The sequence below is a fragment of the Lates calcarifer genome, linkage group LG13, assembly GCF_001640805.2.
Source record: "Lates calcarifer isolate ASB-BC8 linkage group LG13, TLL_Latcal_v3, whole genome shotgun sequence".
In the NCBI taxonomy this organism is placed as follows: domain Eukaryota; kingdom Metazoa; phylum Chordata; class Actinopteri; family Centropomidae; genus Lates; species Lates calcarifer.
The window spans coordinates 6,393,673-6,413,000 of NC_066845.1; the positions used below are offsets into that span (position 1 = coordinate 6,393,673).

The 19,328-nt window shown below is 39.8% G+C and overlaps 3 protein-coding genes across 3 annotated transcripts in view; 1 reads left to right on the top strand and 2 right to left on the bottom strand.

Moving 5' to 3' along the window:
* Positions 1 to 99: 99 nt before the first annotated feature.
* On the bottom strand, positions 100 to 3,909 carry fbxo4 (F-box protein 4). The gene is made up of 7 exons (XM_018675152.2): positions 3,609 to 3,909; positions 2,676 to 2,950; positions 2,361 to 2,581; positions 1,982 to 2,057; positions 1,713 to 1,885; positions 1,362 to 1,588; positions 100 to 1,269 (listed from the first exon to the last, which is right to left on the bottom strand). The coding sequence occupies exons 1-7, from the start codon at positions 3,765 to 3,767 to the stop codon at positions 1,177 to 1,179; spliced, it is 1,224 nt and encodes a 407-aa protein (XP_018530668.1). The 5' UTR covers positions 3,768 to 3,909; the 3' UTR covers positions 100 to 1,176.
* Positions 3,910 to 3,987: 78 nt separating this feature from the next.
* On the bottom strand, positions 3,988 to 7,798 carry rimoc1 (rab7a interacting mon1-ccz1 complex subunit 1). The gene is made up of 6 exons (XM_018675164.2): positions 7,651 to 7,798; positions 6,844 to 6,953; positions 5,953 to 6,099; positions 5,438 to 5,569; positions 5,160 to 5,274; positions 3,988 to 5,072 (listed from the first exon to the last, which is right to left on the bottom strand). Exons 1-6 carry the CDS (start codon positions 7,742 to 7,744, stop codon positions 4,837 to 4,839), a joined length of 834 nt encoding a protein of 277 aa, XP_018530680.1. The 5' UTR covers positions 7,745 to 7,798; the 3' UTR covers positions 3,988 to 4,836.
* Positions 7,799 to 8,071: 273 nt separating this feature from the next.
* oxct1a (3-oxoacid CoA transferase 1a) overlaps positions 8,072 to 19,328 on the top strand; it is a 40,385-nt gene continuing 29,128 nt past the window's right edge. Inside the window, 8 exon segments of the mRNA XM_018675139.2 lie at positions 8,072 to 8,318; positions 9,992 to 10,033; positions 10,035 to 10,101; positions 10,698 to 10,788; positions 15,363 to 15,498; positions 15,712 to 15,861; positions 16,691 to 16,797; positions 17,177 to 17,237. Of these exon segments, the coding sequence (XP_018530655.1) occupies positions 8,214 to 8,318; positions 9,992 to 10,033; positions 10,035 to 10,101; positions 10,698 to 10,788; positions 15,363 to 15,498; positions 15,712 to 15,861; positions 16,691 to 16,797; positions 17,177 to 17,237 (759 nt within the window). The 5' untranslated portion in view covers positions 8,072 to 8,213.

Sequence of the window (19,328 nt, forward strand, 5' to 3'; positions counted from 1 at the left end):
AGTTAACTGAGTAGAGAGCAAATAGCTTCCACTGCTCACAAGGTTTTTAACTTGTGAATATGTGCATGAGATAAAAAGAAGACCAAAGAAAAGAAAAAACAGAGAGAATATGACTCATGTACTTAGAGTAGTTTTGTCATTGTAATTACCTAACAATAATTTTCTGGGTATTTAACAGACATTTCAGTTTGAAACCTATATGTAATATGTAATTCTGAAGACATTGTAAATAAAGTAATTGTGGCAACAAATAAACATAGAAACATTTTAAATCAGAAAAGTATTCTCCATTTATCAAAGTGCAACAGCTTTTAATTGCATAAACACAAAGTCTTTAAAATAAAGTAAATAAATTCCATTGCTTGTATATTACTCTGGCTCTAAAAGGCTCTAAAAGCCACATCTTCTTGCAGTAGTGTGAGTGCAAATCATTGATCAGAGGGCCGTGTTTTTTTTCTACAAGTTATATAAGCTGACTTTTTTGCAGGATGGCTGTTGGCACACACTCCAAACCATAAATAAATGAAGTCACAAGTAAAAGAACAACCAGTGTTCCTGGCAAAAAAACCCCGTTAATTCCACAAACAGAAACTGTTTTTAACACAAGTCATTTTTCAAGTACTGACATTATGACAGTTTAATAAAACTTGAAAAATGTCAAAGCAGCTCACCAATAATTGTGAAAGTGAGTTTTTACACAGTGGATGTTAGTGCTTTTCTCATTTATTTTCTAGTTCTAGAACCTGTTTAAATGTGTGATCTTGCTTGTCTGCACTGAACATACAGTGCTCTTACGTTACTGTTACCATACCTTCAAGTAAGGTATTTATTGCCCTGCTCCATAGAACTTAGTGTTCAGCACAACCAGTTTGTGGGGTTACTGTGAACCTCCCAGGTGTTTGTATAACTTTCTATCCTGCTATAATTCATATTCATATGGCTCCTTCTGTACGTAAGAACAGGGTCTCTGTCAGGTCTCCCAGACCATTAATAGTCAGCAATCCATCACTTCATCCAATTCATTCAATTTCATTGGCAGTGCTCCAGTCCTGAGACATTCAGTTATACATGTGGCAGACATTACTAAGGAAATACCATAGTGTGTCTTGGTGTTGGGATGATGCACCAACAAGGTCTGTAGTTTTAATTCATCTGGCAGCAGCTGGAGTTAAGGAATTAGCTACCATGGAGTTTGACTCCAGAGCACCTCAGCAACCAAGAAATGCCATCCAGAAGACCTGAGAGGGATTCTGCCACTGTATCCTGCACCTGATTATGAAAGAGAAAACACAAACACAGGTTAAAAACCTGCACAAATCCACATTGGATGATTATAAATGCAGTGGAAGACTTCAAGTTACCATCCAGGGGTTATCCAGTTGTGGTAGGCCGAGTCCCTTTGCCATGTCAACACAGGGAGTTCGACACCTGGTGGTGTTTCCGTGTGCACTATTTTGCTGCTTGGTGGTCCTAATCGCTTCAGGTTCTTCTCTGGAGATACATGAGAGCACCAGCAGAGGCCTGGATGTGGAACCCCCAGCAGAGCTCAGCACAGCCCGAATCTGAGACACCTCTGACCTTCCTCCATCTGTTTGAAACACATTTGCTAATGTAAATGTCCTACACTGGTCATTTAACAACCAACAAACATGATGTGACATGGTAGCGGCAGCAGAGCAGAAGCTGCAGGTACACATTGCATCTCATCTCACCTATCCCACGCTCTGCGTTGGCTACATAGATGAAACCGTCCACCACCTGGCACACCTGCTGGACCTGAGGAGCAGGGCTGTAGATTGGGTAACCTGAGTCATCTTCTCCTTCTAAGGTAAAAAGTTTATTACTGATGCTCTGCTGCTCCACTCTGGCTCTTTCCCTCTCTGCCCTGCAAACAGACAAAGTTTAAGGACTGTAAATATTCTCAGCAGGAAAAGATAATAAACAAATGCAACTTGTGATAATTTCAAATACAAGTGCTTACCTATTGGTTGAGTACAGAGTAAGGATATTAAATTTGTGTTGGTTGTTGAAAATGTAACTGATCCCTGAGCCGATACCTAGGATAAAAGAAGGTTGATTACAAAGGTTAGTTATATTCTTGGGGTATCTTGGTTGATAGCAACTAGTTAAATAAATCTATGGGCCAACACTGCCACCTAATGGTTGGCAAATAACCCTACTAAGCAAGATAATCAATAATTTTTCCCAATTTGTCTTTGTATGAAAAGCATTAATGCAATACTGGAATTACTTCAGCAATATAGTCTGGGAATGCAACTATCAGATGACAACCACTTTTATCTTATGAATAGCTGGCTTTTGAGAACAGGACCATGCACTCCACATCAAAGTTATCTCACCATTTATCTGTCTGTGTGGAGTGCCCGACACAGGAAGTACATCTGGGGCATGCATGAGCCTTGTGACTAAAGAGACATCCAGTTGCTCCATGCCAGGGCCAAACATGGCGTAACGTGGTTCAGATGAGGCCACCAAAGACTGAAGAAACAAAGTCACAACCTCATATGCTGGCCGTGATGGAAGCCACTGTTGTCTGCAGGATGGGCAGCCTTTAAGATATCTGTTGCGATGGAAAAAAAATAGCAGTCAAAAAACTTTCTGTCCAACCGTTACTGACCAGCTCTGATACAGGAAAACAGAAAAAAAATACCCACTCTGACATGTAGTCAAATTTCAAGTCCATCCCTTTGTCTTCACCCTCTTCTCTGTCATCCAGGCTCTCGTCCTCATTGATTAGCGGTGCCTCCAACAGCTCCAATTGGGGCATGGTCACGTGATCAATGGAGGGCCAGTATGGCATGTCCCTAAGCAGGAAATATCTCCACAGTAACGGATCTCTAACCATGGCCCTCCAGTAGCGACTGGTGGCTCCCAGGCAGCAGATATCAGCAGGAGACAGAAAGGTCATGATCAGGAACTGTAGGTCCACCTTCAGGAGGGAGGATATATAAATAACATTTGTCTCTATAGTTAAGGCCGTTAACGAGTGATTCCATATTCTGGATGCACACAAGAAGTTTCAGTTCAGATTTATTGCTTAGTCTGCACAATTAACAGAAAAATAAAGGATAACAAAACAGAAGAGTGTCATGGAGACAGGCAGGAGACAGTGGACATTCAACAACAGCAAATCTCACATTAATAGAAATATACACAAGAGGAAAAAAGCATTAAACATAAAAAGCATTATAATGCTACTCAAAGTGAAAATTTAAAAAGCTAACTGTGATTTGTGTAATAACAGAATCTGGTGTAAGTCACCAGATAAAGTGTAGAGGGAGGAAGTACCACGTATGGTCAAGTACAAAGTGTTCTTGAATACACTGATCTGATTGAAACAAAATGTGTTTCTTTTTACCATCTGATTGAATCACGTCTGGCAGTTTAACCCGTTTGTAATGTGAGAATCTTTTTTTGACATTTGTAAGGCGACATAAGAGAGTCGAACGGGTACAAACGTTTAATTTCTTCCTACAATGATGAATGTGATGTATACACGAAGTTTTTAAAAAATGACTTTTCATTTTTCAGTCTTTTTTTAGATAGTACAATAAAATATCCCCGCGAATGACTCGCGATTGCCTCACCGGTAAACTGTCCAGAAATCCCGGCCGTGGCTCTTCTTCTCCCGTGTCTTTAACAGGCGTCTTGTCAACTTTCCCACTGTTAGGGAAATATGTGTCTCTGAACCGCTTGAGGCTGCGGATCACCACAAACTCGCTTAGCTGCTGGATCTTTCCTGCCATGACGTCTGATGTGTGATAATAATGAAATAACCAGAAAAACACACTACAGTCAACCCAGGCAGAGACAACACAAGATGAGTGTAACGTTTTCCCTTCCCTGTCATACTTCCTCGTTGCTGGCTGAAGTGCGGCATTGTGGGTACTGTAGTTCTACAGTACCGTGACGCTGAGTTTGATTGAGCAAGCTACAAGTTTTGAGTTGAAATGCAAAATGAACGTGTTTTTCTTAAAACGCGCGTGTTTATTGTCAACGAGGACATAAAAAACAGAAAATGATTTTCGTCCAAACAACACAGATTCTCTACTAATAGTTATACTATCAAAGTTACTCAAGTGGCAGAAAAATGGAACTTGCAATAGATGGGAATACAAGTGGCGCATTACAAAGCTGGTATGAACAGATCTGAACATACTTCAGATGGTCATGAATACATCACTGTCAAACAGTTTTGGAACACCTTTCTTTGCCGCTTGTGTGTATATTTTATACACACATACATATTTAATGTATATGCAATTATAATATATTAAAAGCATAACAAAATGGCAACAAAACAATAAATAAAATGTTACTGTGCAATGTCTCATTTCCAGCTGGATTATCTTTAAACTTGTAACAATCTTAAAAAATGAAAAAGAAAAAAAAAGGTCAATTTTATTAATAACCTTTTTATATTAATATTAATGTTATTATAACACATTCTTAGAGCAAAACAAGTGCCCCAGTCAACAGTCTGTAATCAGGATGATAACTGCTTTTTCAGCAGGACAGGGCAAAAAATATTCAACAGCCTCTTCTGCAGCCCCTGCCAGTTTTACACCACCAATCTTATACTTTCTAACCTCTCATTTTCCTGCTTTGGCCTGGGCCGTTTGGCATTGGATGAGGTTGCCTGTAGACACTGATCCAAAGACTCCTTTCTTCACATACTCCTTGTGCCTCCCCTTAACCTTCCACAACTTAACACCCCCCTCAGATGGGTTCAATTTTTATTTGGGGTTGACACACATTTGAATACTGAACTTAGATCTGTGCCTGGGGGCAACTTCAACACAGGAGCAGCTTGGTTCACTGTAAAATACTAAGGATTTCCTTGGCATTCTCTGTGTTCCAGCCCTGGCCCTGCAGAGGGCCCTCGCAGGCAAGCACATATTTGTTGAGGATCTGAGTGCCAATGTCCCGAAACTGGAGGCGGTCTTCTTTCCGATCCATAGTGTCAGCACTACAGTCCTCATACTTGACTGCCCAGAAACACATTTCTCCGATGTACATCATCGTCAACAGGTGTGTGTCTGAGAAAATGCCTGGCCGAAAACATAAGGAGACAGTGAGTATGATCAAATGTGGATCAGTGCAACAGTTTTTGTTATTCAAAGTGATGACATTTTTACCCTCAGATAGGAAGCCTGCTGTGGCAGTGTCATGGAGCACCACCCCATCATTGAGCTTTACAGAGTTTCTGACCTGCAGCATCCGCATCAGGTAGCGCACACCTTCCTGAATACACTGGATTAAAATATCATTAGAGTCAGATGAGCCAACAGAAGATGACGCCAACAAGAAAACTTGGATTCTAAACTGCTGTTTTCATCACTCAAGAATCAGTCAAGCCTACATCTCTGTTAATGAATACAACTTGAATCTACGTAGATCATTCACAATTTGGTACCTTAAGGAATGTATCCTTGTTTTTCTTGATCCACTGTTTTCGCTGATGAAGGGTGTGGCAGTACATGTACAACAGAGCTCCACGTCTCCAATACAGGCATTCTAACAGCTCCAGGCCCAACACAGACTGCACCTATCACAGACCAAAGACATGAATAGTAGTATCACATGATGGCATGGAAGTCAATGTGTGCAAGTGTGTTTTTTGTGGAAACCATAAATCAAAGAGAAAATTAAGGTGGAAAATATAATCTTAGTGGAAATACTTCACAATCAACCACAAAAAGAAAATATAAAGACAGGGTCTGATACATTTTAATGGGGCCAATTGTGTTTATATCCCATTTATACCCTTCCATATCCATTTTCCTCAGACACTGAACAACATGTTGCTCTTGATTTCATGCAAAGCACTTTGTTTACTGCGTGGAGCAGTCAATAAAGTGAGATGAAAGTGAATGAGACACGGTCACATTGCCACACAAAATCATTTCGAGCCACACATACTATGCATACCTCTTGTGCTGGTGCTAGCCTCCCAGCTAAAACTTCTGGCTCTGTCAGGTCTTGCAGCAGCTGCTGGATTTTAAATGGTGAACAGTCCTCAGGAAACTCCTGGTCCACCAGTTTATTCTCTTCATAAAATGTGATATCTAGGATTACCTAAATGATGAAAAATAAATATATACCCACACCCAAGAATGAATACAATGTGCAAGAAAACTAAGAACCACTTTCAAAACTACAATAATCTGTTAGAGACATCAAAAACATCACTCTTCTCACTAACTTACTTAACTGTGTTCTTCATCAATAAGGTAGATAAAATCAGAGATGAAACTGGTGATATACCAGATCCAGATATCCTTACTAATATCAAATTAGGTCTTGTTGCTTTATTACTGGCAAACAGTAGTGTGTTAATATTAAAAACCTTACTGATCCTTTTCAGTCAGAGGGTTTAGACCACTTCACATCACCAAGACTGCCTTAACCCAAGTGGTTAACAATCTTTACCTAATCACTGACCCCATCACGCACTTGATTTTCCTTGAACTAAGCAACCCTTCAGACTTGGGTAGCCAATTAAGTAACTTGTTTCACAGCTTGGGCATAGATTTTCTCTGCTACATTGTGTAAGTCATGATATCAGTTTCTAAAACTGCCAAGCTTTTGCTGGCTCTGCTCTCTCAAATTTGTGGATACATTTTCATACAATCATCGTGACTGACTAGCTTTGTGTTTTTGACTCTTGGTCAAATGCTCCATGAAATGTCAAGATCACCTTGAGTGCAGGCAAACTGAAATGGGCAACAAAATAGTTTGAAAAAACGAGTCACATATCAAGAACTACTGAAAATCACTTGTAGCTTTAGACAGTTCGTGATGTTTTGTGTAATGAAGTACCTGAGTGTAATCCTGAAGCAACTTGGAAAGGTTGCTACTCTCGCCTCCTTGTCTGTAAAAGCTTTTCAACTTGTCTAGTATGGCAGACGCATTCTGTAAATAGTCATCATCTATGGAAGAACGATATGTTAACATGTTACAGACCTAAACTCATGAAAATATGTTTTCAACGTTACACATTTCAGGCTTCTGTAGTTCGGCGTTTTAAATTTACACACACTGCTTATGCAAAATAGTTCGCCTGACACTAAAATCGAAGTTTCACGTTGCAAAGCCAAAGGCAGTGTGACGATGCGACAATACAGTACACAATCGTGGTAAGAACTGTGGATCAACATTTTCAAGCGTCTGATTAAAATAACACAAAATATCAAATATAAAATTACAGTTCGAAGTAGGATAATGGCAATGTTACTTGGACAAATTACTCTCAACTCATTGCGCAGTATCATATCTCGGGGTCAGTTAAACGTTTGTCAACAATAATACATTTTAGCTAACGTTAGCGAACTCACGCTAGCAGTTAACTCGTAAATCCATATATTAAAAAATAATCGTGAGTCAGTGAGTACACATTATTAAAACGTTACTAAGTTACCATTTTACCACCTACTGATTAACTGTTAAGGTAAGTATCGTTTGCCAACATTTCATCAGACAACAGCTGTTGTTATGGTTGCAAGCTACGTTAGATAACGTTAGCCAGTCCGCTAGTTGGCTAACAAACTGAACAAGAATGTTAGCCGCGCATACGAGCTGCCAAGAATGGCCGCTAGACAAAGAAAAATAACAACATCTCAACGATACCTTGCTTTTCAGCTCTGAGACTAGAACACTTGATGTCTAACTCGAATATCCTTCTCTCCAACTCGAAACCCTGTCGCCTGTAGTCGTCGGCCATGACTAACACTATGCGTCACGTGAGCGAGGGATTACTCACGTGCTCGTAGATGTCATTTCTGTTACCAAGGCATCAGTGTGTGTGCACGCGCCTGAGAAAGATATAAAATTGGAGATGTGTCGTTAATCCGCGCTGTTGTTCATGGCATTACTTTTTTTTTACCGTCAAATTCTGAAATTACGTCAAGGTTTAAACATTTTAAAGTACGGCAAGTACTTCATGATATTGTAATGGTGGTGAAAGGGTTAAAGTTAAATTAGCTTGCCGAGCCTCTCTGTTTCCTCTTGCGCTAGTCCAGCCCACTTGACACACCAGCCAATGTCATCGTGGCGCCGACTTTTCTATGTGTGAGCTAACAAAGCTAGTAGCCACATTTTAAGAGAGTTCAGCCTACATCATCTGTCGTGCACCGGCTGGAGCTTTCACTCTGCTCCTCGGCTCATCCCCCCGTTTGTGTAGCTCCAAAAACATGGCGGCCCTCAAAGCTTTGTGCAGAGCGGAGAATTTATTCTTCAGAAACCTCTCAGGTCCCAGCAGAACCAAATTAAACCTCGCTAACCACCAATGGAGCAAGGTCGGTATTTAAACGGTAACGTAAATAAGATGCAGAAATAACCAGGCTGAAATGAGATTGTTGCAAGTGAGCAAAGATTAAAAGGTCATAATATTATGAAGCGTTTATTCTCGCTGTCGTAAAAAATGTCAGAAAGAAGTGAACATAGGTAGTTTACCAAACTTCACATATACATTTTGTTTAACTTAAGTTTACTTTTTGATGATATTGTGAGCTGACCTCAAGCTGTTTGCTTCTTAACCTCAAACTAGTCATATTCTGGAATATATTCGTCGACACATTTCGCTGCAATATTACCAACTGATGATAACTCCGAGTAATACATAATGTGAATTCAGTCATTTGACTGATCATTGCATGGATCAGTGAGCTTAAAACGCAAAGTGAACATCAAGCACTAACGTGCAGCAGAGTTAAAACGTCCAGTGTCAAGCATACGGTGTCAAGGTGTGCGTGAATGCTGCAGGTGAACTAACCACAAGTGCTTTGCTTAATTTATCTCTCAGAGCACAGTTTTCAAATTTTATTCAGTGTGATATCTGAGATGATGTACTAATAAGGGAATATCCTATAATAGCAAGAAAAGTTTTAATGGAGAGTAAAAATCCATAAGTGTTTCAAAATCTTACCACTGGTTTTCTGAAGTGTAGTATGCTGTATGATGAGTCATTAAATAAGTCAACTGCGTGATGTTGAAAGAAAGGGATGTTATGTACCAGTCATAGCTTTGTTAAACTCTGAACAAGCCAGAGATCAAATGCTGTTAATGGATGCACAAACAAAAGGAGCTTCCCACTGAACATCACACAGTATGTATTGTCAGAACTGACCTCAGTGACTTCAGGATGTTACCGCAGTTGGTATAATAACTTGAACCTTTAGACAAGTTGTAAACCATCTGGACTGCTGTCCGGAGCTGACCTTACATGAACTTATCGTGACTTGATGGCTCTTTTCTTGTAGTTCATACAGAACAAATATTCATTCATTTTGTTAAGTAGTGTACATGTTCATTAGGAGATAAAAAATGATCAATGAGGAGGTGGGTGGTGGAATTTCCTCCTACAATCTGACCAACAGTCTTCTAAACAGGTCACTATTTAAAAAGCAGCTAGAAATCGCAAATGTGCAATGTCAGATGTCAGTTTTACAGATTTACAATGCAACAGTACACACGGAGTAGTGTAATACAAAAGAGTTGGTATAATGGGTATTGGGAAGTCTCTCACAGTTCCAGTCCCTTGTGGAACATGTTGTGGAACTGTGTGGGAAATGATTGGTGGTAAAACATAAGAAAATGTCTTGCCAAATAGTTTGTTAAAACAGTCAGAGCATCATAGGTACAATTTTCATTGATCACTGTTGACACAGCAGATTTTAAATTTGAGTCCTCAGCTAACTCTGTTGGGTTGGGACTCTTGGCTGTGGGCTGCCCTAAATCTCCATTCCTTTTGTTGTAGGATTTGCTCTACAGATTTGCTTATCTTTCCCTTCCTCAACTGAATAAACTAGATTAAACTCTACTAGCTGCCCTCAGGCATCTGGTCATTTTATCTTCCTGCTAGCCACGTTTTAGGCATTAAACTGATATGCTTTTACTCAGAATCACTTTACAGAAAATTAATCAACACATTTTATAAGGTTTCATTCACCTCTTGTTCTGTTTTCTGCAGACCTGTGGCTGTTACTTTTCTACCTCCAGCCAGAGAAGTTCAACGGTTCTACTCTGATCCTACAGAGGCAGTAAAAGATATCCCAAATGGAGCTACCATTCTGGTGGGAGGTAAGATAAACAGACAACAGTAGGATGGTTACACACACACCTCATTGACATTGCTGGTAAATTAGCACAGTTTTAATGTGAGTTTCGTCAACTAGTGACTAGCGGCCGTTCAGCAAAGTATGTGGAATAACCACTTTATAGCAAAGTGAGTTTGAACTCTGTCCTGGCATGCTGGTTGATTACCATCCACACACAGAGCACACACAAATTCCACTGCTCTTATTTATAGTCAAGTTCAGAGTGACATTGTTAAACATTTTTCCACTGTGTCACACTTCTGTCTGAAGGGAAAGAACTGACAAGCAGAAATCAGCTTCACTCAGTGTAATAGTAGAAATGTTGACTGACACACAGGACTGGAATTACCTGGGGCTCGATCCAAGGTTTACCATGTTATTGGACTTTGGGTTTTCCTGTGTGATTTGTAATGGTTGGAGAGATCTTTTTATTTGCCATGTCTGTAATGTAGGTGAAAGTTCCTTTAATTAAATTGACCTTAAATTGAATGAACTGAATTCACCTTTTTTGCAATGATTCTTTGGTTGCTTCCATCCTTTTCATTTAGCATTACTTTATGTTTTTGTGTCCCAACTCAGGCTTTGGATTATGTGGTATCCCAGAGAATCTCATCAACAGTTTACTGAAGACCGGTGTTAAAGGTCTCACTGCAGTCAGCAACAATGCAGGGTAAGTGTGTATGTGCACGCATGCATGATTACCACACATACAGGTGCCTTAGGTTTTTCAAAACTAATTGTGTTCATTTATTTAAATCATTTTGGGTTTAGATTCATATCTGAATCTGGAGATCTTGGCAGTAAATCATTGTGTATCGTTTCTGCTTCACCACAAGGTGTGCATTAAAACAGGATTGTAGGGGCTGTTAAAAAGTGGATTCAGTGAGTGCAGCTCTCCCTTGCCTCTCCCTCTTCAGCTTGTCTTGATTTGGACTCGTGGTTGAGTCACTTCATCTCATTAACAGACCTGCTTTAAACTCATATAGGAGAGGTATTGTTGTTGACCTTGTCATTTTCAAACAGGCAGTGTTGACCTGGAGGGATGCCCAGATGTTAGCCTGTGATAAGTTATCAGAGTTGCAGGCACAAGTAAAAGGTGTGGTCAGTGGTCAGGTGATCGTGTGTGATGTGTGTCTTTGCTCTCAGTAGGATAGACTCCAAACATTTTTTTTTTGACATTTACCTTTTGGCAGACAGCAATCAGCTGCTGCTGACCTTAACGCTCTATTATGTATTCTGTCTTTTGATTGCAGACTTTGATTTGCAGTATCTCAAACTAAATTTGCAGCAAATTATTCTGCTAATCACTGGGTTCATGACTATGTTTGAGGAAAAATAAGTCTGATTGAAGATAACCTTTGAAAGAAAACTGTTTTGTTTTTAAAGGGATTGCAGTTGTCCTGGATAGTTTTCAGCAAATTGTTGACGTCTCTGTTTGTTTGAGTTTGACTTGTTTGACTTTTCAGTTGTTTCCTTCCGTAACTAAAAACCAGTTTACCTCAGTTGTTTACACAAGAAGACTGAAACTTGAGCCGCTGACTCAAATATAATCTTGCTACGACTGTGGTTGTAAATGCAACATTTTTAAATACAATTTGTATGTTTGTTACCGTCTTCCCAACCAAATTTAGTTTTACATGGAAAGCACTGGCATTGAAAAATATTTATCTGAAATATAGCAGTTGGTTGCACCGTCTGGATTTGTGCTTTTGTTTCTATTTTGAGAAAATGAGTCAGCTATAGTGATGTAAAAAAAAAATGGTTAATACTCACGTCCATTCTTAAATAAACTGGGATATAGATTGATTTTCACATGAAGAAATATTCTGAAATTTCTTTTTCATTGCTAGTTTTTAACATCTATCAGCATATTCACATGACTGTGTATGGATTGATATTACTACAGGGGGTTGAGTGTCAAACTTGTTGGTGGCTATTTTGAGTAACTTTTGGAAACTGAGGACTACTTTTTTTTTTTTTTACCCAGGCCAGTACTAGGGATCATGTACGGTGAGTGCACAATACAATACCTGTAGTAAAAGTGAAGGCTCAATAGGACAGTACTGCAGAATTGAGACCATTCAGTTTACCCCACAGACTGTTTAAACCAATTTTTCTGTGCCAGTGGTTGTTTTATCCTGAAAAACACTGACCTATGAAGTGGTGTTAGTGTGTTACTGTGCTTGACTGCTAGACTTTTTCAGTGGACCTTGATTTTTGGTGGATATTGATTCTTTGAACAGGTACTCAGACTGTTTGCTTGAGTCAGGCCATCCCTTTGAACAGTCATTGCTCCCTTAAATGTTTTCCCTCTGCAGATGATACTTGTTGGCAAAAACTGTAACCACTTTCAAAAAGTGGCCATATTGTCTCACTTGTATAGTTTCTGGGCATTTCTGAGCAAATTCCAACATAGTGAAACTTCCTATGCATGTTACAGTCTACGCGTTTATTTAGTGGGAACTATAGCATATTTCGTACCCTCATACATGCCTCCATTTCAGTTTCTTTGTGATTACTGCTTTGACTGTGGCTCATGGACAGAGACAGGGAAGCATCTGGCTTATATTGCAACAAGGGGAGGGGACATGAAAATTGAGAATTACATTGAGGTTAGCAGGAATGCCTTACGCATGACTGTTAAAATTCATTATTCTTGTTTTATAAAAGCTACCAGGCCTGTGTGCTGTACATCCACTGTTTTCTTGGCCACAGCTGAATCCTGTTTTAGTTCCCTCGCTCTGTAGGGAAGAGGGAAGGGGGCTGGAAGGTGAAAGAAGTAGTAGTTATGTAACGTTTCATTTTGGAGAGAAGTTTCCTAAAGCTGAAAGCCCCTTTTCCTCTGCTTGCTTCTTCTTGAATGCTTGAGGGGATTGTTAATCCTCCTCAGTTAAACCTGCCAAACAAGTAATCCTTTGTTGTGTCAGCAACTTCATTTTTCACTAACTGAAGTATGTGTTACTTGTATTATCTCAGAAATAAGGAATAATGCTGTCGTGATAATGGGGAGGGCATTCTTCTCTGAGCTCTTAATTATATAAACACAGTTACTTTCAACACACACAGCTGTACTCCAGTGAAGAAATATGGATTGTTAATGAATAAAATTTTGTGAATAGATGTATTTTCCTTAATGATCTCATCTGAGTCTGTACAAAAAGTCGGAGGGATGTGAATGTGATATTTTGCCACGCTGGGAATATTGAATGCTGGCACGAACAAAGGAAAGTAGTTCCATTTGTCACTGGAAATTGTATACACTGTTTGTACAATAGACATTGCTGACCTATTTTCGGTAGCAGTAAGAGGCAAATGGACTTTTGGTTTCAGAACTGCTACACAGTTGCAGGGTCATTTACACGAGTCATAGTTGAGAGGTGTAAAAAAACTGAGTGAATTTGAATGAAAATATCCTTTGACTAATGACTAACAGAAGGGGTAGGGATGTATTTCTATATCTTGTGAGTTATGTAACATTCTGGGAAACTTCTGGCTGTGGTGTCTCACAACTATTGAATGAGTGGAGGGAATCATTGCTGTTTTACTCAGTAGAACACTGACACAGTGGGCTCCTTATGCACTGTAATATGAGATGAGAGTGATTTGGCAGCTCACAAGAGGAGATTATTTAGCTGTGACAGAACCATCACCCCCTGTGGCTTTATATTTACTGTGTAATCAGCTGCTTCAGGCATTTTACACAAACAGAATAGATTTCATAGCAAAGGCAGTGACAGTTGTGTTCAAGATCACTGCTGGAACTTGCTCTGAGTGAGCATTTAGTATTTAGCTGGAAAAACTTTTTGATTCCACATTGAAGTGCACTGTAATCTGTCCAGTTGATTATCATTTTAATGTTTTGTTGGTCTTCACTTAGACACATATACTGATACACACTAGTTTCATGCACAAGATGTAAGAATGATTAACAGACTCCCTATGATGTGTTCTAACTCTAGAGTGGTGTGTGTGTAACAGGGTACTTATCACGGTCATCTGTTTTTGTTATTCTGAGTGCACATGGCCTAGATATCATGTCAGCTGACCTGAGATTAGTGTTAAGGACAAAACAGTAGTTTTGATTTTCAGCTTCTGAGGGCACAGAGAGCAGGGAGAACTCACTCTTTGAAAAGCTCAGCTTTCCTCTTGCCTCTGATTAGTGGGAGCAGAGACAGAACAACAATAGAGTTAGAATATTTTTGGACATTGAAATTGATCTGATTTAAGTACACTGTGTTGTAATCAGACAGGGTGGGAAATACTAGATGAGATGTTTGATAGCATTTTACATTCATATTGTTTCACAAGACAATAACCTGTTTTATACAGCTTTATGTGTTTTATAAAGTTTTATGAAGATTATACCATCATCGGTTAATGACTGACCAGCCACACAAAGTCAGTCCTCTCATAGCTGCTGGCCCATTTCATAAGTATTTCAACAACCCTAGTGACACAGTAACTTTTTTGACCACTGAAAGTTAGACAGGAGTACTCACAGTATGATTAGGAATGAGTTTTTCTCACTGTCACATCATGATGGTTTGTCCAGGTTTGATGGTCTAAATTTGTGATATCCTGTACTAACATGTGGAGTAGGTGATGATTTGAGACCAGTATGCCACAGTTGGTCACCCCCCTAATGACACATTATAGTGGTATTTCTTTTTTAATCTGTGCAGTTTACCCAAAGAGATGCTCACAACTGACTGTCTCATTGGCTACTCCAGGCTCTACAGCTGTGTTTGGTCTCATGAGCTTTCATTATGAATGCCGTCTCAATTGGTTTGGCCCAGTTACAACACTGAATAACCTCTTTGTGAATCATGGTAATCAAAGGAGCAGGGACAAGTGAGACTTGATACACAACACTAAATCACAACTGATGTAGTTAGGATTTGACACAGTATTTGCACCCTTTAAGACAGTTTGTAGTAACGGCACTTTTGGCAGCCTGGAGTTTATGTGTCAGTTTTGCACATCTGAAAACTACAATTTTCCCCTGCTCTGCTTTGCAAAGCTGCTCAAGCTCTGTCAAGCTGTACGAAGACAATGACAGTAAAGCAGAGCCTACACAATAAAACACAGACATTAAACCTGCAAAATCCATTCAGATGAGGCTTCTAAGTAAATGGTGTAAATTCTAGTATAAAGCCCCACTTCTCTGTAATAGTATTTATTCAGTATACTGTAACCTAATTGACCACCTTTAGAAGTCAGTAATGCTGTGTTTGTTTTCATCAGAGTGGACAACTTTGGCCTGGGTCTGCTGCTCCAGACTAAGCAGATCAAGAGGATGATCTCTTCATATGTTGGAGAGAATGCAGAGTTTGAGCGTCAGTATCTGGCTGGAGAGTTGGAAGTGGAACTGACGCCACAGGTTGGTCATACATTAATTTTCACAAACACTGAAATGATACCCACATTATGAAAGAAGTCTTGAATTGTTAAATTCCAACATACAAATGATCAGACTTTATATTGTGTATATATTACATACTTGACAGAAACAAAGGCATGCAGTTGACATTTATCTGTTGTACTCATCTCTTAATCTGTCACCTTGTGTGCCTGGGTTAAAATCTGTCCAAAGGGTACTCTTGCAGAGAGGATCAGAGCAGGGGGTGCTGGGATTCCAGCCTTCTTCACAGCCACAGGCCATGGCACACTGATCCAAGAGGGAGGCTCTCCTATCAAGTACAACAAAGATGGCAGCATTGCCATCGCCAGTGAGAAGAGAGAGGTGAGAGTGCTGTCTTCCCTGTTGTAGTTTTGCCATGGAGCCCATGAAGAAGCCAGTGCAAAGTTTCTTTTGGGATGACTGCAGAAATCTTTCCAGACTTGTGGCTGCTTTCCCTGCAAGTTTGTTTAATTGGTTGAGAGCTGTGGTCAGGCTTGGATGCGGTGCGTAAAATTGGCCTTGGATCCACCTCATAATTTTGGTCTGGAGTTTTACTTCCTAAGAGCTTGGCCATGGTTGGCTGTAGTTCTCGGCTGAAGTGAAAACCAACTTCTCTATACTGTGGAAGATGCGTAAAATGATGGGCTGAACAAATTACATTAATGACATTCTTGTATCAGTATCAGCTTTACATCATTAAGAATATACTTCAGGAGGAATGGCCACTGCAAAGAGGTCATGTTTGTAATGTGAATGTATTTACTGAGAGCACATTATAAAACATGCCTGGAGGAAGCTTGCATAGGACTGAATGTTGACAAAAGAAAATGGCAACTTGTTTGACTTGTTGTATGTAAGCATTATAGAAAGCCCAAAGTAACTGTATTTGATTAACAAACATCTAAGCCCAAAGTAACTGTATTTGCTTAACAAACACGTAACGTTCTTCATGTTTACAAAAATAACGGTTTTCACAGTAATATAGAAGGCTGATGTGCTACTATAAATGTTTATTGTGCTATTGATTCTCTTGTGTGAGATTAGTAATGGGTAATCGAGGTTTGGACTCAAGTTTTTGGGCCGAGTCCAAAAATGTAAACAGGTCACTGTGTTCACCCCTGACTGTATTCAGTGCCATTCACTCCTTGAACTGTGTTGTCATTCTGCACAGGTGAAGGAGTTCAATGGCAGGCACTACATCATGGAGAAGGCCATCACTGGAGACTTTGCATTGGTCAAGGCGTGGAAGGCTGACAAGGCTGGAAACATTGTTTTCAGGTAACTTTTGAACTTGCAATGCAAATAAGGGGTTGATCATGTTGCACTAGACAGGGATATATGTACCAATCACACATCATTGGAACAGACGTGTCATTATTTATTTTTTTAAAGGATTCAGCTTCTTCCTACCTCAGACTGTGTTAGACTCATGTTTATCGCCTTGGTTGTGTTTGCACAACAGTCAGCACCTCTTGCTGCTGTTGGTGCACAGGATTAGTAGATGCAGTAACGTTTTTCTCCACAAGAGAGCAGTATCCTCCAGTAAACAACAACCTTATACCAACTGTTGGATACACTGGATATCACAGCAAGAGTTTTTGAGCTCTCTTGGTTGAAATATTTCCTTTTAATATCCTTTCTTGCTCTTGTCTGTCAGGAAAACAGCCAGGAACTTCAATCAGCCCATGTGCAAGGCAGCCAAAACCACCATAGTTGAGGTATGCATTTCCAACAACACAATCGCACGTTTTTTAATGTCTGCCTGGAACATGTCTTTTCACACATATCTATCAGCAGAGTCACCATCTCAAATCCTAGGCTTCATGCATTATGTACACTTTCATTTTCGAGGAATTTAGCTATTTTGGTGCCCAAATAGCTGAAATAAATCTCGAGGCGAAAATATGAATAATATAAAGTCAACACCCAAACACAAAAACAGCACACATAAAAGCACACACACACACACACACACACACACATACACATATATATATATATATAAGTTAAAAAACATCATGAAACTAGAGTGAGTTTGTGTTTCAACAACTAAAATAATCCCACCAGCTACATCTACATATAACCTGTGAAAAAAGCTACACATCCTGTAGCCAGTAGAGCAACCAAACGTAACCATCATTTCAAATAGATTCTATCTAACCACCCTCAAAGAACACTATGCCCTGTTTTTTGTAGATGTGAGACAGAAAAGTGAGGTAGGCCTCATACAGGTGAAAGGCCGGGTGTTGTGGGCTGAAAAGATCACCTTGACTTGGGAATAGTTTATATTCCTCGGAATATAACTCTTAGACCTCAGATATTATTAAAAGACCCTGTAGTTTTAAGATCTTAACCTCCATCTGTGTGGCCAAAAAATGGAGTGAGCATGTCCTGCTGTCTCTGGGCTGTCTGTGTCATACCTAGTTTCATTCTGTCTGTCTGGTTACCCACCTATCTGGCATTTGACAGAGCAGAAATGAGATAGCTCATCTCTTCCCTCTGCGTGTTTGTTTGTGTGTGTGTGTGTGTGTGTGTGTGTGTGTGTGTGTGTGTGTGTGCGTGCGTGCGTGGTGCGTGTGTGCGCATGTCTCCATCTCCCTCTTCCTCTTCCTCTTCTACCCCTCCAACACACAAACAGCTTCACACCTCCCATATAGACACCGTTTGATTCAGAGAGTAGCAGGGAGAAAAACTGTGTGTGTGAAAACCATAAAACACAGGCGCTGTCTGAAAATAAATCGGTAGCAAAGGGTCTCTCATAAATCTAACAGAGTTCCGCAAAGCACATTTTCAATTATTCCATGGTGGCTGGACTTGAGATTTAGTCTCCTGTTGATTAGAAATGTCTGGGACCAAATGGGTAGAGTAAATTTTTCTCACTATAGGGCTGTTGTGGAGGTTTTATGGTCAATTGATCACTAAAATTTGGTTTATAGAGGTAAGTAGAACATGTATTAATGAGTTTTAAGACAACAGCATTCTTCACACGTCCCAACTGAAAGAGCCACTGAATTCAACCATTTGACATCAAGCCTGATCCTGTGTTGTGACCATGATATCAGTGATGGATATCAATGAATTATGGAGAACCATTGCTATGTATAACAGAAATTACCCAGTTTTTCTTCTACAAAGATAATGAAACTAATTACTCCGACAGCAGTGATGCAACTAAAAAATGTGTGTGTGTGTGTGACGTCTGCTGGAGTTGTGATGTAGACAGTAGTGACATGAATGATAATGCAGCTCTGCTCAGAAAGCTGCGTTATGAGATGCAAGCCTAATTGGTTGGATTTAATATTGAACTGTCTGCTTCAGCCTCTCTGCACCCAGAGTCATCTGCTTAGGGTGTTTTTGGGGAGTGGAAAGGATAAAACAATTGTTTAAAGGGTTTAGAGTCCCAGGCTCCTTTTGGACTGAAAAATAGAAGTGTTTTTTTTCCCCCAGGTGCATTTCTAAGATCGTTTTTGTGGCATTTCTACTGCCGTACAGTGGAGAGTGGCAGGAATAATAGGAAAGAGGGAGAGCAGAAATGATACAACAAGTTGAAAGCCATAGATCCTGCAATATCACAAGCTTCCAGGATGCACCTGACATACCTCAGTTAACAAGGTCTGAGAAAACTTATGAACACAAACAGCCTCTGCAAACTCTCATAGATTCAAAAATAATTGCCTGACTTAATTATTCAAACAAGGACACAGTATATTCACACTTTTTAATGGAGCGCCAGAGACAGGTGTGTAGCCTAAAGAAATTTTCTTATAAATGACCTATTTATGTGAAGAATTAATGTCACATCTCAATCA